This window comes from Brachionichthys hirsutus, chromosome 4, assembly GCF_040956055.1.
Source record: "Brachionichthys hirsutus isolate HB-005 chromosome 4, CSIRO-AGI_Bhir_v1, whole genome shotgun sequence".
Taxonomy (NCBI): Eukaryota; Metazoa; Chordata; class Actinopteri; order Lophiiformes; family Brachionichthyidae; genus Brachionichthys; species Brachionichthys hirsutus.
Window position 1 is genome coordinate 3435173 of NC_090900.1, and position 16529 is coordinate 3451701.

At 43.6% G+C, this 16529-nt stretch overlaps 3 protein-coding genes across 3 annotated transcripts in view; 2 read left to right on the top strand and 1 right to left on the bottom strand.

Annotated features, from left to right (window-relative positions):
• The window catches only part of LOC137893145 (single-stranded DNA-binding protein 2), a 35916-nt gene extending 31088 nt beyond the window's left edge, over positions 1–4828 (top strand). The window contains exons 5-17 of the mRNA XM_068738589.1: positions 451–540; positions 2068–2127; positions 2208–2274; positions 3104–3174; positions 3279–3346; positions 3582–3630; positions 3719–3754; positions 3838–3892; positions 3977–4047; positions 4174–4252; positions 4376–4404; positions 4503–4601; positions 4799–4828. Coding sequence (XP_068594690.1) covers positions 451–540; positions 2068–2127; positions 2208–2274; positions 3104–3174; positions 3279–3346; positions 3582–3630; positions 3719–3754; positions 3838–3892; positions 3977–4047; positions 4174–4252; positions 4376–4404; positions 4503–4601; positions 4799–4828 — 804 coding nt within the window. The remainder of the gene's footprint in view (positions 1–450; positions 541–2067; positions 2128–2207; positions 2275–3103; positions 3175–3278; positions 3347–3581; positions 3631–3718; positions 3755–3837; positions 3893–3976; positions 4048–4173; positions 4253–4375; positions 4405–4502; positions 4602–4798) is intronic.
• Positions 4829–10570: 5742 nt separating this feature from the next.
• Positions 10571–12062, top strand: LOC137893349 (saxitoxin and tetrodotoxin-binding protein 1-like). Its single transcript, XM_068738807.1, has 6 exons — positions 10571–10685; positions 10852–10994; positions 11098–11165; positions 11247–11375; positions 11477–11572; positions 11656–12062. The coding sequence occupies exons 1-6, from the start codon at positions 10575–10577 to the stop codon at positions 11742–11744; spliced, it is 636 nt and encodes a 211-aa protein (XP_068594908.1). The 5' UTR covers positions 10571–10574; the 3' UTR covers positions 11745–12062.
• A 2260-nt stretch (positions 12063–14322) lies between these two features.
• f2r (coagulation factor II (thrombin) receptor) lies at positions 14323–16330 on the bottom strand. The gene is made up of 2 exons (XM_068760768.1): positions 16270–16330; positions 14323–15731 (listed from the first exon to the last, which is right to left on the bottom strand). Exons 1-2 carry the CDS (start codon positions 16328–16330, stop codon positions 14497–14499), a joined length of 1296 nt encoding a protein of 431 aa, XP_068616869.1. The 3' UTR covers positions 14323–14496.
• Between the last annotated feature and the right edge of the window lie 199 nt (positions 16331–16529).

Sequence of the window (16529 nt, forward strand, 5' to 3'; positions counted from 1 at the left end):
ACAAACACAACAGAAAACATACGGTACAAAAATAAACCTGGGCCGGCAGAGCAGGGCATCTGCATGAACAGGAAATGCCTCACTGGGGGAGAGACGGCAAGTAGTGAGACGGGGGGGGGGGGGGGGGTTAGTTGTTGTTTATCTTACTTATTTTAATTCAGTTTATTTTGCTGCTGGTCAGGTTACACCTGGTTTGAACTTTTTTTACTTAATCCATTCTAAATGTATAAACTCACCATACCGTATGTTCCATGTAAACGCTTCATCTGCAATGTAAATAAGTGAGTTGTACTATACTATACAATATACCTAACAAAGATATTGTGCAATACATTCTACACACTGGACCTGCAGCTGCACAGCGGAGATACGAGATATGTTGGGATGTTTTACTCTCCTCCTTTGAATCTATGCTCATAATTGTTGTTTCCTTTTGACTCTCGTTCCCAGAGTGCGGCAGCGGCTCCCAGTCCTGTTCTTGGGAACCTTCCTCCAGGGGAAGGCATGCCAGTGGGACACGTTCCCCCAGGTTTCTTTCAGGTAAGTGGCGCATAGCTTGTTGAATAATTAAGGCGTAAATTGGTAAAACTACATATGAATTAGCCAATGCACACAAAATCTATGGGAGTTTTTTTTTTTTTTTGCGCTCCACACTCTTCCTCATGTTGTTTGACGTAATGAATACATAAATAGAAATATCTGATTAAGATACAGTCATTTAAACATTGTCTACATGAAAAACGAAATGCTTCAAAAATGCAAATGCATAGGAGAGCCGTCGCTTTAATGATGGCGTTCTTCAAAGAACTTGCTCTGTGACTGTATGCATTATACACTACCTTTATGTTGTACGTATATAATCAGCGTGTGTTTCTCAGAAGTTAGAAAAGGGTCTGATGGGAGAAATAATTATCTCGCAAACAAACCCCAGATGTCTCTGTTCCCCATCAGAAGAAGGCGTCTGCCAGTTGTGCATTGATCAATCGTCATTATCAGTCAAACTCAGACGTTCATATCTGGCACGCAGATCAATAGCCTCCAATGGCAATTCTCAGCTGCGCTTTCAAAACAAAACAAAACAAAAAATAACTTAGCATCCAAACAGCCTCTTCCATCTCCCTCTGACTATCAGATTCTCTTTGAAGACTTGAAGATCTATTAAAGAATTGCGACAATTATCAGAGAGCCATCTTAAATAACTAAATAAATTACTGTTTGGATGAGAGAATACCACAGAATACAATGCCGAATTTCATCGTTAATGCACGCATGGAGATGATCTCAGCAAATGCACTGCTTGTTTTCACTCATTCATTCATTTAATTTTTTTAATTTAATGTATCATGATGAATTATTTTTCATTTATATTTGAAAGCATAAATGAAAACAAGTTTATTCCCTCCTATTAAACCAGAAGTGAAGTATTACAGATGTTTTCCTTTGCAATTGACGTTCAGCACAGCTGGAGCAGAGAGAGAAGAGAAGGGTAATTAAGAGCCCCTGATCAAAACAAGGGCACTATTGCCTCCTAGTGGCAAGTTAACGTATTGCTCTTCAATCGCTGGAGACTGACTTTTCTGACCACATTGGCATCAGGTCAGCAGACATAGCAACAGCATTGCTACTGTCTGTGGCGAGGACAAGTGGAAACCATCTCACAGCTGGAAAAGGCCTTTGCACACACACGCGCACTGCCAAAAGGCACAGTTAACACACACACACACTTACATCATCAACAAACCCAATCTCTTATGCTCTCATTCTTCTTCCATAAATCTAATCCAATGAAGTTGCGGTCGGCTTCCGCATGAGAACACGGCTGTTAAAGGCAAACGAGCCCAAATCGCAGCCAAAAAGACAAACACAGTAGTTTCATTTGTTTCCTGTTGTGGAGAGTAAAAAGTTTCCATCGAGCGTTTACATTTGGAGACATGCTGATGATTAAATGTAGTTTTCCTATTGATTTCCTGTGTTTATCTTTTTTGACATGTGGATGCTTTTAAAGAACCCTGACCATGCCAGTAGATTGTGTGCACAGTATTTATAACACTCGTGTCGTGTTTTCAGCCATTTATGTCACCCCGATACCCCGGAGGACCTAGACCACCCCTCAGATTACCTAACCAGGTAAGGGCCGTATGGATGCCTGCAGCGTCTGCACATATCAGTGAAGATAAGGTTGGTGATGGATCCTGTTCTGTCTGCAGGGACTTGGAGGAGTCCCAGGTAGCCAGGCTATGTTAGCCAGCGGAATGGACCCCACAAGACAGCAAGGTACACACAAAACGCACTTGTGTTCACCACTAATTGTAGGCGGATGATGCATCTCCTTACAGAATGAAGCTAATCTACACATGATGGGAGCACTGCGACCAGAGTCTGCTTTTTATTAATCAGGGGTTGTATCTGTCAAGTTAAATCCCCCCTCCCTGTGAATGAGAATGAGCTTCTGGCCATCACTTCCTCCTTTTTAATAGGATCCAGTCACTGTTTAAAACTAAACTCATCGAGTTGGGGTATTTGAACGTACATCAGTGTGATAACTACCGGTCCTTGAAAAGTTTTATTAATCGGCTGCTTCCCCGTCTTCATGCACGGAAAGGGGGTAGGACATCATCTGACCACCAGGGGGCGATGTCCGTCAGACCAAACAGAAACACAAACATGGTGTTTGCTGCACTTTCTTGCAGTCAGTCGCTCAGCACACAATTTCTTGAAGAATAACATTACCATTATTTCTGATATTGATCGATCGATTCAAAATACACACCGCAAGTGCACACATGAACGAAATGTCATTGCAAATGGCTCAGATAGCGACACTCGGGGTGCTTCGAGCTGCGTGCATACAAACATGCTCATTCCAGGGATCAAGTGACAGTGCAGTTGTGTACCATGACCTGTGTAGAAGTTGTGTATACTTTTGCTGCTTCGATGAGATGCGAGGAATAAACAAAAACACTTTACTTGTTCGCTGTAACGAATGTGTTTATATGCGTTCAGTAATTTAGCGTGAAAGACATGTTTGAAATGAAATACTGGACGGTGGAAGAAGGAAACTCTGGAACCAGCGGACGTAATTTGACCTTTTCTCGCGTTCCAGGACATCCAAATATGGGCGGGCCAATGCAGCGGATGACTCCACCCAGAGGCATGGTGCCGTTAGGGCCTCAGGTATGCGACCGCGTGATTGGATGGAAATATTTCAAGAGTACAAGGCGTTCTGATAGCTAATCTCTTGCTAATATTCCTGGGGCATTTTGGGGTTTTTTTCCTAGAACTATGGAGGTGGGATGAGGCCCCCCCTCAACGCCCTGGTTGGGCCTGGGATGCCTGGGATGAACATGTGAGTGGCATCTGCATGATGTAATCCGGCTCACTCACACATGACTGACAAGCCCCCCATGTGACCTCCTAAGTAGAGGTCTGGAGCAGCGAGGAGCCGACGTTCTTCTGCTTCGGCTCGTTCCCATCACGTCTCCGGGACTACAGGAGAACTTGTTGTTGCCAACTCGTCTCAAAAGAATTGAGGACAAACAGAAAACTAACCGTTTGTGTGTGTGTGTGTGTGTGTGTTCCAGGGGACCTGGTGGGGGTAGGCCCTGGCCAAATCCACCAAACTCTAACTCGGTAAGCGCTCCACCACCGACGCCCGAAAGACTCTTTTAAGATTCATTGAATTCCTTTCATGATTTCAGTTTGTGTTTTATTTTTACAGACCCCTTACTCTTCTGCATCTCCAGGAAGCTACGTGGTTCGTATGCTCGAGTTTAAACCGCTGCTGTGATTAATCTGTTCCCAAAAGAAATGTATGAAAACCAAAAACTGCAATTTCAGGGACCTCCAGGTGGAGGGGGGGCACCTGGGACCCCGATAATGCCAAGCCCAGCAGGTGAGCTCCGCGTATGAACATTTGAACGTCTATAATACTCTTTTGCTCTTCTGTCCATTCATTGGTTCCCCATTTTTACGCCAGATTCGACCAACTCTGGAGACAACATGTACACGATTATAAACACAGTCCCTCCAGGTGGAAGCCGACCAAACGTGAGGCTTTGTTCTCTATATATTCCAGTTTGAGTGAACCGATATGCAGAGTCTGTGCTTTGTTGTCTTGTTAATGGTGAATATTGTTCGAGATGTGTCATCCTCTCCTGTATACGCTCTCCTCAGTTCCCTATGGGGGCAGGTGGCGACGGCCCATTAGGGGGAATGGCTGGAATGGAGCCCCATCACATGAATGGATCATTAGGTACAGGAATAACTCGGTTTTTTGATAGTGCCATGATTTGACCATAAATTCTTTATTTTTTACACAACAATTAAAATAAAACCAACTATTTGATAATCATGTGTTATTTTCATCCTTTCTCAGGGTCAGGTGACATGGACAGTCTCCCTAAGGTGAGCTGAAATTAAAATTGACTCCACTGCTCATCTATTGTTTTTGTAGATACTTTGGCGTTCAAAGAAATGTTTCTCATGCACACATTTTCTTCCAGAACTCTCCTGGGAATCTAAGTATGAGTAACCAGCCTGGGACCCCCAGAGAGGATGGAGAGATGGGAGGAAACTTCCTTAACCCTTTTCAGAATGAAAGTGTAAGACAGCTGTCGTCTGCTCTTTGGGATGGTGATGATCACAATGGGATGTTTGGTGAAATAGCTTTATGACCTTAGCGACACCTACCTGTGAAGAAGTCGCGCACGTTCTTGTCTTTGCTGTTTGTTTGTTTTTTGACTCGGTATGAAAGAATCTCATTTTCTCTCGTGCTTTTCTCCCCATCCGATCTCTGCAGTATTCTCCTAACATGACGATGAGCGTGTGAAGTCTCCGGAAGCACGTCAATCCACTCGCTTAGTGAACTGGTGTGAATCGGTGAAAAGCAGAGAGAGAGAGAGACAATGTGATGTCATCTAGGCCAGTGACTCTTCAAACACCACTACCTGCCTAGTCAGGACAATTGCCCCCCCAGGCTCCATCCTTCCTCAAGCCCCACCGCCGACCCCCCAGCCATGTTTTCTATCCGCTTCTCTTTACTCCTGTTTATGTTTTTTTAATCCAGTTCCAAATGGTGACTCTGCTACGTTCAACACTTCTTCCTCTGCAACTATGAGACTGTACAAAGGAACCAGATTGGAAAAAACCCAGAGGAGAATTCTTTGTATATTTGCATATAGTGTGTGCGAGACACACCCCAGTCACAGATGGATGTCTCTGCGTTTTACATACGACACCCAAAAATATCCCAAAAGTTATTTATCCTATCGTTAAAGGATATAAGAGATGCACACTTTTTTTTTTTGATTGATAATGCAATTGAAACTAACTGGATGTCTTGTGATGCATCCTTGGGAAGCATTCCTTGGGAAGTCGCTGTCCATTACTGGAGGAGAAAATAGAGAGACATCCCAGGGACACCTCACGTTTGGGCCGTTTCTGCAGAGGAACGCTAATATTGTGTTTTACGCTTAAATCCTATATGTCTCTGAGAAGTTGTATTATCCCCAGTCAGAATGTGGAGAATTTAAGATCTTTCACTTTCGCCTCCGCTGTGCAAATCAAAGTTAAGACCTGTTTTCAGAGGGCCTCCAGCTCCAGCACAGCCTGCCTCCGTTTAAACTTTGAAGCAATGCTGGACGTTCACTGTGTCTCCGATTTATCCCTTTGAACCAGCCTCCTTTCCTGATGGAAATGAAAATCGAATTTTCTATACTCAATAACATGTCTATCACTAGATCCCTCTAAATCCCACATACTGCATGATTCAACCTGAAATATTTCTCTTTTTGTTTTTTTAAACAGCCACAATATTGTTGGTAGCTCGATGAGGAGAGTTTTACACACCTATGGACAAAGTCTAAGGCCATGTACACGGGTCGCACATATATCATGTCACAGCAGTTCTCGTCGCGGAGTGACGTTTCTAAACCTGAAACTCTTGTTACAGGCGTCCACGCGCAGACGTGTAAGGAGTTTTCAAAAACCTTCACTTTGGCCGGAGTTTTCAAAAGTTTTTAAAAAGGTGCAAATGTTATCAACCAGAGTGGATGTTAAATCTACATATAGTTTATATATATAAAAAAAAAATGTTTTGTTTTCTGAGGCCTCTCAAGTCCTGTTTTTAAAACTTAGTCCAATATATTTATGCAGGAATTCTTTGCAGCCCTCTATTAAAAGATCGATCATCAATATGGCTAATGACCCGCAAGACACGCTTAAAAAGTCACTTTGGTCACTCATACTTTGTCATCCGGAAAAACTGTGATCATAGTGTGATAAAAGGTTTGGTTTGTAGTACAGAAAGCTAAAACTTAGCTTGTTTTTAAATCACTGGTTTCAACTTTTTTTTTTCACTACCCAAGATGTATTAATGATCATGTACAAAATGTTAATCGATGCCTGTTGACATTCTCCTTTCCCCTCCCTTATTGCAAACTGTACAGCTCACAAATGTAGCTCTTCTGTCTTGTATGCGTATTTGATATTATTATTATTATTATTATTTAAACAAAGAGAATTATTGCAAAAGGGAGGGATGGACTGACGGTGAACCGTCACAAACTGAACAGAGATATGTTTATTTAGTTTTTGCATTAGATTTAAGCCATAAATGGGAATACATGAACATGCATTTGTAAAATTTTATCATGTTTCTCGTTTTGTGGCATTATGTGGGACTCCATTTGTGATGTATTAAATTTCTCTCTTTTTTTTATTCTTGTATTATGTTTTTGTACGTACCAGAGTATTTCATGAGTTTTGAATATGCTAGTATAAAGCTTCTTTTCCCTTAGTCAAAGTGTAAGCCCTTTATTTGTGAGGATTGTGTGTCTGGATATGAATGATGTCACATTGGGGGGGTTGTGTGTGTTTATAGACAGTTTAATGTTATCACAAGTCATGTCTCTTCACATTGTCAATCTTTTTGTGTTGTACAGCGAAGAGGTGCCGACGATGTTTCAGGACAAAGACAGATTATGTTCCTGCCAGAACCGGTTCTTGCAACTGAACTTGATTCATGGATTACTGGCACTATTATTGCCGCCACCCACTTTGATGTAGCTGCGGTTTAGAGAGGTGGACTTGTGACCAGAGCGTTGCCAGGATAATCACAAGACTGGCCTGATGAATGTCAGCTGGTCAAGTTAAAAGGGATCCATCCAGGTTTATCCCCATCTGGTAAATGCTGTTTGAGGGGAAAAGTTAAGTTTCCCACTGCAAGAGACAAAAAATAAAAGTTAATTTGCTTCTGAGTCTTTGTGCAAACTTAAGCAGACGCAGTGTAGGGGAGAGACAGTTAATGATGAAAATCTGCCTAAGAGCTTATACAAACTCATTCTTGCCAACGCCGCAGTGCAAATAGTGAGCTGCCTGTAACTTGTGCAAATAACCCTTTGCACATATGAACTTTGCACCCAGTAGAGGTCAGTTTGCACTGTCAATGTGACCATTTCACTAACGGAGAAGTGTAGTGTAGTCCGCCCATCTGTCAGATCCTCATCCAGCCCAACCTCGCTCACTCACGCTCTCTCTTTCTCTCTCTCTCTTCCATATATATTTAACTACACCTCTGCTCGTCTTGGTGCTGCAGGAGAACATCAGTCTAGTGTTTGCTGCGACATCCAGCTGCCTGTCGTTTTACTTCTGATCATGTTTGTTCAATTATGCGTCGTTTTCCTGGCTCTCTGCTCTCTGACTGCTGCATCAGATTCAGATTGTGACGAGCTGGTTACACCTCTGGAGGATCGAAGCCAGGTATGGTTTTATATATTGCATTTATGGTTTGAGAAGAACAAAACATCTGCAAGATGTCAAAAAAAGTCAATTAGATGAAGAAAGATGTGTGAATATGAATATGTTTTTAACCAAATTGTAGCATTTTCAGGCAAAGATGGACTACCAAAAAACTAGTTTTAGTTTAGTTTGAACTTGATAGATTTTGCATAATAAGAGTCTTAATTGTTTGCACATCCGTGTCTAGATTGCTGGCAAATGGATATTCTACGCTGGAACATCGGACAACAGTAAATTCTTGGACAAGTTGAGAACTATGAACAGCTCCTGGATGAACATCTCGACCACATCTGACAGCGGCGATATGGCCCTTAGCTTGGGAGAAAACAGGTAACCTTTCATCTTTTTGAATGTCAAAAGCTTGAAGGCAGCCAGAGCACCAGACAACAGGCGCAGATTTTTACTTACTTGATTGTGTTCGCCTCCTTTTGCAAGGAACGGGATATGCCGTTATGGGACCAATAAGAACATCACCTTTGTCGACTCCACCAGTGTGACATGTAAGTAAATTCTGACATGCATTTATTACAATGGTAAAGTGTGCATTGATGTGTTATTCTGCTGCTTCTTTACAATAGTTCAATACAATGTCGCCACTGAAGTCCATGTTGGGAGACACCTGGTCACCTGCCCTGACTGCCTTCTCTATACGGACACGGTGACGGAGAGTGGCATCGAGGAAAACCTCAACGGCAGAATCATCTACCTCTTCAGTGAGTTTCTCAGACGCGTGCAAACCCAGGCGCTTCGGAATGTGTTGCTCGGGACTGACTAGATGGAGGTTTGGCGTCAACCTTTCCCTCATTCTCTCCGCCCTACAGCAAAGTCTGGGAGATTGGATGATGCTGATTTGGAAGTTTTCAAGAAACAGGCGGAATGCCTCAACTTCCAAACAGATTTCCACTTTGGAGACGCAACAGGTGAGATGTCGGCTTTCTGCCATCACGACCAAACACAGCAGCAGAAGCAAAGCATTTTGTTTATTGTCTGCTTGTGTTTCAGACTTGTGCTCGGTGCCCCCGAGGAGAAAGAAAAAGAGATGTTAAACGGAACGTCATCTGCTGCACCTCAACTCCATCCTGAGACCAGAAGTTATTCCATGAATCTGATTTGGATTTGAGGATGTTTCTGTGTCACAGATATTCATGGATATGCTTTGTGCAAGGGGCTGAATTTACATCCTGAGGGGTTCTAATTTGTTTGTGTCTCTGTATTGTAAAAAAAAAAAAAAAAGATTAAAAGAATATGTTTTTTAACATTTTTAATATCTTATACATTTTTAACTCGCAGCAAAATCCATACTTTCATTTAAAAAACTTCAAGAAAATCCCACTCATTTTCAGACTCTTAAGGCACAGTGGACTCATTCGGATGCCGCTTTCTTTATGAATATAAAGCTTAAGAACACACACGATTGTATGTTTAGTGTGGTGCAGTGGTTAGCACTGTTAACTCACAACAAGAAGGTTCAATGCAGGTTCAAACCTGACTTGGGGCTTTTCTGTGAGGAGTTTTCATGTTCTCCCCGGCTTCTCTCCAGCTTCCTCCCACCACCAAAAAGGCAAATTGGCTACACTAACATTGTCCGTAGGTGTGAGTGTGTGCGTGAATGGTTGTCTGTCAGTGTGTGACCCTGAGGGCTTGTCCAGGATGTACCCTTTCTCTCGTCCGTTGACTGCTGGGAGAGGCTCCGGCATTGCCCGGTAACAAATGTGTCATGTCAATCATTATGAAAAATGAATAAAACAGACAGAATTTTTTACTTTTTCAGGAAATACTTTAGTTTTTAGGTGATGGTTGTGACATCATTTAAATCTTATTTCTCAAATTAGACAAGTCTTCCGGATGGAGAGCTGGAGTGTTATGGGTTTGCGACTGTATGTGAAAACCGCACGCTATTCAACATATCAAAACAAACTCATGAAGGTCCGATGGGGATGGAAACACCCCGTGATTCTGCACAACTGTGAAGTCCAACATCACCTTCAAGCCACATCAGATTTGCTGATCTCAGCACGTTCGTTTATTACCGGAGGCATCAATTCTCACTTAATAATAATATTCTTATTGTTGTCCAAGTTGCATAAAAATGCAGATATATTGGAATCATCCCAGTTCAAAGCTTTGCGTGCCCAAGTTGCAGAACCCGTCCTTCCTATTCAATTCTATTCCTTTGGCCAAAAATGGGAGAAAAAAACCTGCAAATCCAGAAAACATTAAATGCATTCAAGCTCAAATTGTGCTTTCAATGTTTGCATCCCTTCCAAAGGGATCATTCAGGTTCATTTAATATTCAACTTTTAAAGGCCAACTGAGTTCCTATCCTGGAGGAATTGAGCCAGTCGATGTCATGTAAGTCTGGAAACAGTTCCAGAGTAAAGTGAGTACAACTGGTTGCCTGAATGCACGTCTGATTTGAGAGATGTGTGTGTGCGTGCATGTGTGCGTGAGAGTGTGCGGCATTGCCATATGGCTCTTATGTAACATGATAAATAGGACTTCGTCCTTTATTGACTGGTCGTGTAGCTCGAAAGAACTGGGGTTCAGTCACATGACTTCAGGTTCACGTGCTGATTTCATCATAGAAAATCACTGAAAACAATCCACTCTGCTTCTGTCAGCTTGTATAAGGTCTTTTTGTTTGTGTGTGCGTGTGCGTGTGCGTGTGATGCCCAGCCCACCGTTACACAACCCCCCCCCCCCCCCCCCCCCCCCTCTGGTTCTGTTGAGGAGGCTGGCAGCTTCCCTGGCATTAGTGCTGCTTGCTGTCCACAGCCATGGCTGCTCAGCTGGTCGCTGCTCTGCTGGCTCTCGCCTCCCTGTGCGCCGCGTCTGAACCGGACTGCAAAGAACTGGTTAAGCCTCTGGTGCTGGACAACCACAGCCCCGTGAGTATCAGCGGTCATTTCTTATGAGCTGCTCGTACATTAGAAATGTTAATAAATGTAACAAAATAAAGTCTTTTTTTTTCTCCTTACCGGACAATGAAGTGTGACCCTGACACAGAGCAAGTCGCTGACCTGGTTGGATTGTTTGCCTATGTCTTGTTTGCAGATCTATGGAAAGTGGGTGTTCCACGTGGGGACCTGGGATAAACCGGGCCTGAAGGGCGACCTGGTCTTGGTGAACAGTTCCTGGGTGGAGCTGTCGGCTTCCTCAGACAGTAGCGTCATGGCCCTCTACTGGGCCGACCGCCTGTAAGCGTGCTGTTCAGTGGAAATTGTATTATTATTTTTTTATCATGTTGGGTGCACGGCTCGGTGCCGATCCTCACGCCGTCTCACGGTTCTGTCATCCCAGAGGAGCAGATAAATGTCTTCAGGGCACAGCCAACGCCACCATCTCAGAAATCACCAGTCACACTACGTGTAAGCCTTTTGTGACATTCACATACAAAAAGATGTAGAGAAATGTCAAACTTATATTTCAGTATTTTTGTTATTTCACAGTTATCATTAATGGTCACACTTCATATCACGATGGAAAGTACTACGAGACTTGCTCCGACTGCATCCTGTCTGAAGACACCACTTTCCTCCCCGACGGCGAGTCGAAGGGGCGATACCTTTTCCTCTTTAGTAAGGCTTCTTTTATCTTTCTCACATCACCTGCTCAGTAAAATGCTTTTGCTTTTGAGTCCTTGCTTTAATTCCTGGCCGATCTGCCTGTTCTTTCAAAGCGCGGACCGGCAATCTGGATCCATCTGATTTAGAGACCTTCAAGAAGCAGGCAGAGTGCCTTGAATTCCTCCCAGAGTACCACTTTGGAGGCAACGGTCGGCTAACAGTTCACATTTTGTTCCTATCTAAGGAAGGTTTCATGTTTCGTTCTTTGTTAATCATTTTTCTCTCGTTTCAGATCTTTGCCCGGACGACAGGGAAACTGCTTCAACTGCTGCAGAGAGCTCGGAAGACGCTCAAACTAATGCACAGCCTGCTACAAAGTGAAGCCGAGGACACAGACTCACATCCATCTTTCAATGTACTGATCTAATATTGTGCAATGGAATAACTTTTCTCCTTCATCATCCAGCGGCTGTATGTTCAGTCTCATGCTAGATCTGCCATCGGTCGTGTGTAGTCTTCATTCTGTGTCTGCCCAACCTGCTGAGCCGTTTGACTTTTCCTGATGTAGCTTCAGCAATGCGAGATCTGTGTAGCTTGTGGCTTATTCTGGCAGGTACAGTATTGGCTGAAAAAACCTCCACTCATATGCATCCTTTAAATCAATTTAATGATCTGTGTGGGGGGAAAAAATAAAACAGCTTTTAGTCTCCTCCTGTGTTTGAGCCTCTTTTTTTTATATACATACAGAAGAGGAAGCATTTGGCTCGTCCAACATTTCTTTGTCGTGCACAACAGAAGATGCCACTCATGTCAAAACGATACATTTTGTCCCAGCTCCTCTGAAAAGCACGACTGTTCCCAGAAACTTGAACAAAACAAAGGCGGTTGCCAGGTTACAACACTTAGCGGGATGAAGAAAGACGCCTAAACTTGTCGCCACAAGGACTCCGCCCAAACCCACAGAGAAGCGACCTTAACTAAACTGGAAGAAAGGTTGCAACAGCCCCTCCTGAGTGGTGGCGCATTGCCCGACTCCATTTGGTGGCTCCCAGTGTGAGCAATAGAGGGTCGTTGTTGTTGGTTATTCAGTGCTGCGAGAAGAATTCTGCACGGTCATTAAAAACCTTCATTGGTGCAGCTCAGCATGAAGAAACCCCCTCGCCTCCCATCTTGCACAACACCTTTCTCTTTTGTTGTTCTTGCTGTTGTTGCAGAGCCAAGAGGGAATGAATCAGACATCTTTCCTGTCCATCCTCTGCAGCGCTGCAGTCGCTCCCTCTTCCATCCTCAACCATCAGTAAAAAGCATGGCTCTGCCCATCGCTGTGTTTCTGTTGGCTCTCAGTTCCTTCAGTGCGGCGACTGCGCCCGACTGCGATGATGTGGTCAAGCCTTTCATGCCAGAGGACCCCAAGCAGGTAAGTTGTGCGCATGATCCTATTCCGTCACATTTATTCTAAATTTGGCTGATTTATTTTTTTATAAATCAATGAGAACTCAGTTTAAGCATATTTCTATGTGAAGGTATTTGGCCGGTGGGTGTATGCGATGGGAGCTGGCAACCCCAAGGAATACCACAAAGCACTGGAATCTCTGAAAAGCTCCTGGATCGTCCTGTCTTCTACTTCTGACAGCCAAATTGTGACAATACAGTGGAGCGATCACATGTTGTAAGCGGACTTCTTTAAATACGTTGTAAAGAATAATTATAAATGTGCCATGTCAATTTGCCAAAAACAAACTTCTCGCTTCCTAGCAATCGGTGTATTTTTGGGGAGGTAAATGCGACGGTCTCGGGATTTGCCACCACGTTTCGCAGTGAGTGAACATCACGCATGTCTTTTACCATGATAGCAGCAGCATGAATAGGTGCATGTTGTGTTCACAACAACAGATTTCCACATGAATAACGCTGCATCTACTTTCAAAGAAAATCTGTCGGATCACAAAGGCCACATTCTGCAGACCTGCTCCGACTGTCTGCTGTGGACGGACACCTTTCGAAACGGGGACGTCGCGGGTCGATACATTCTGCAATTCAGTAAGTTCTCTCCCTGGATTTAAAAGAATTGGGGCAGAGCTTTAAATTCAGAAACTTATTTTTGTCTTCTCTTTCAGCAAGAACAGGAAAAATAGATTCCCAAGACGTTGAACACTTCAAGATACAAGCCCAATGCCTCAACTTCCCAGAAAACGTCCACAGCTACGACGGCAAAACAGGTAAGCAACTTTAACCTCTACAGATCACAGGTAAAAGTAATCAAGTACAAATACTTTGGCACTTTACTTTCATGAATACATTTGACAATGCTCTTATTCATATTTGAATCTTTATGAACCACATTTTGGCAGATTATTTTTACTTTAGATCACAAATGAGCAACACATCAGAGAACTTGTTTTTACTCTTTCCAGTCCTTTTACATCTCACAGAACTAATACTATGGTAATGAATGGATCTCTTTTTGCTGCCTCTGCTGAAGACAGTGGATAATTGGGAGCCCAAGTCTTTACTGGAATTTGGTTTTGTTTTTTGGCGAAATGCAACATTAAATGTAACACAACACTTATTCTTGGTGTAAATACAATAACAGGAAATGGAGCGAATGTTGTACGTGGTGACTTTTGACAGTTTGCACGTGTTTTTGTGTTTCAGAGCTGTGCCCTGACAAAGAAAGCAGAGAATGACCATCAGATACAACAAACGAACACAAATGTGTTGGAGAGCAGTTTTTATTAATTGCACATTTAGAATGACCTTCCTTATTTACCACACAGGATCAGCGTATAACCCGATACAGCCGTTCCCATGTTAAAGTCTACAACAGATGATGAATTAAATGTATTATACAAATGTTGGTGTAACAGCTGCTGTCTTTGTCTGGAATTAATGCAGTTATAACATATAGAGGCTAATAATTTCACAATAAAACATTTATATAATATACAATAAGGGTGTATGTGTTGTCTGTGTGTGGGAATAGAGGGAGTCTGTAGGCTTCCCACATCCTTCATAATGGCAGGTGGTACTGCAAAGATCTAGATTCTGAGAGGGGACAGTCCAGACAGAGTGTGTGTGTGTGTGAGAGAAAGCCTGAAGAATTGCCCAATGGCAGCCTCCTATCTACCGGTAGTTAAGCCACCAGCCTGCTATACCGGGTCTCCGGGTCATTTTGAACACCCTCCACCTTACTTGCTGCCATCCTGCTGCCGTCAGTCCGCCCACTGGTTCTGGTGCTTTGCGTTTCCGAGCTGCTCTCTGCTCTTGCCGGTCGTTGACATCTGAGCAGTTCTGCAATCTGCTTCTGGCACTGCGAGGACCCAAAGTAATAGAGTACTGGATCCAAACAGCAGCTGAGGCTGCCCACACACGTGGAGAGCAGGTACGCCTGGTAGGAACCGTCACTGGACCGGTGGGAGAGCTGAACATAGTGAACCATGAGGACGATGTTGGCCGGGGTGAAGCAGACCACGAACACCGTCAGCACCACTATGGCCATTACTAATGCTCTCGTCTTCTTGGAGCGGTTCTCCACGTTGGACGCTGCTAGAGCCCGAATAATGCGGGAGTAACAGAAAAGAGTGAAGACAAGAGGAAGGAAGAAGAAGAAAATGGAGTAGATAGGGAAGAAGTAGAGATAGTAAGCTTGTAGGAATTCCAAATCCTGCACATCATGGCAGGTGGTGATGTCTAGGTCCGGCAAATAAAGGGTTTGTCTAGAGATCAGCAAAGGGGACACTCCTCCTAGGGCTAAAAGCCACATTGCAGCGCACGCAGCTGTCGCCGTCCGGGGGCTGCGCCACGTCAGCGACTTCATGGGGTAAACCACAGCCAGGAAGCGGTCGATGCTGATACACGCAATGAGCAGGATGGAGCAGTACATGTTGCAGTAGAAAGCTGCAGTGACAATTCTGCACATGACAGATCCATAGATCCAGTTGTTGCCGTTGTAATGGTAGGCGATCTTGAGTGGAAGGAGCAGGCCAAACAGCAGGTCAGCGCAGGCCAGGTTCAGCATGTAGATCACGGCTGGTTTCTTGGGACGGACGTGACGCGCAAACATCACCACGGCAACAAGGTTGAGAGGAAGGCTGACGACGAAGACAAGGGAGTAAACCGTCGGGACCAAGCTGGTAGCCAGGCGACCCTGGAGGAAGGATTTGGCCTCTTCTGAGACATAGTAGTGCTTCTGGGCCCGCCTGTGTGGGCCTTGACGGCCTTGTATCCTCGCCGGTTCCTGTTCAGAACCCGAGCCGGACTCTCCAGCGTCCTTCAAGCTGCCCAACAAAGACACGTCAATGTAGTCTAGAGGTTCATCAGTGACCAGCACAAAGTGGCCAGAGAAAGTCCGTGGAAAGAGTGCCGAGCCTTTGAGGATATGAAAAACACAATCTTAGTACGTTCTCTATCGATTTAAATACTATTTTATTTTAAAAGGTAGAAATTTTCCTCAGACTTCTTACTCTGCACCTTCCGCAAAAAAAATCACCATGGATTTTGTGTTCCTAATTCCTAAAATAAGAATAAGTGCATTGTTTTTTTTTGCAATTGTTGCAACTTTCTCACCAGAATATTTTCATGTTTTTACAAATTACAGATCAACTTAGATTCAGGGTGAATAGATTAATATGAGGTATTTTACTTTTATTCAACACAACTGACAGATGCCCTAAAGGCTCAGTGCACTTTTAAACATTTATTCTTCCACTATCGGATATTATACAAGAATGTTCTTCGTAAGTGAAACATACATTGTGCACTAAAAGCCCTGCTTTCAAGACATAACCATCTAAACATACCTCTAAGGTAAGCCTTATGAAGAATGGTTATGTTTAAGTTCAAGTACATATACATGTAATATAAGAATAAATGTACTGTGTTAAGTCGGCATTAAGGTGCAGCTTACCATTTTGGAGGCCGAGTGCTGAGCTTTGGAGAGAAAGCACCACGAGGAACAAGTGAAACATCTTTCCTCAGTATATCCTCCGAATCCTTGACACCCGTTAGTGCACAGGAACAGTCTGCATGCCTGAAGAGTCACTGACGTGTTTTTCTGCCAGCATTAAACGTGTTATTACAGTTCAGCGCAGATACTCCACCTCCTCCTTATTACACATCTCCTCCCATTGCAGACAAACGGGACGAATATGAGATTATGAAGGAATG

What these genes read in the sequence shown, in the direction of transcription:
- f2r (XM_068760768.1), bottom strand. Translation starts at nt 16,330, where the DNA reads ATGTTTCACTTGTTCCTCGTGGTGCTTTCTCTCCAAAGCTCAGCACTC. An exon ending in AGCACTCGGCCTCCAAAATG is followed by an intron (nt 15,732 to 16,269) that starts GTAAGCTGCACC and finishes ATATCCTCAAAG; the next exon opens with GCTCGGCACTCTTTCCACGG.
- LOC137893349 (XM_068738807.1), top strand. Translation starts at nt 10,575, where the DNA reads ATGGCTGCTCAGCTGGTCGCTGCTCTGCTGGCTCTCGCCTCCCTGTGC. An exon ending in AATCACCAGTCACACTACGT is followed by an intron (nt 11,166 to 11,246) that starts GTAAGCCTTTTG and finishes GTTATTTCACAG; the next exon opens with TTATCATTAATGGTCACACT. An exon ending in GCGATACCTTTTCCTCTTTA is followed by an intron (nt 11,376 to 11,476) that starts GTAAGGCTTCTT and finishes GTTCTTTCAAAG; the next exon opens with CGCGGACCGGCAATCTGGAT.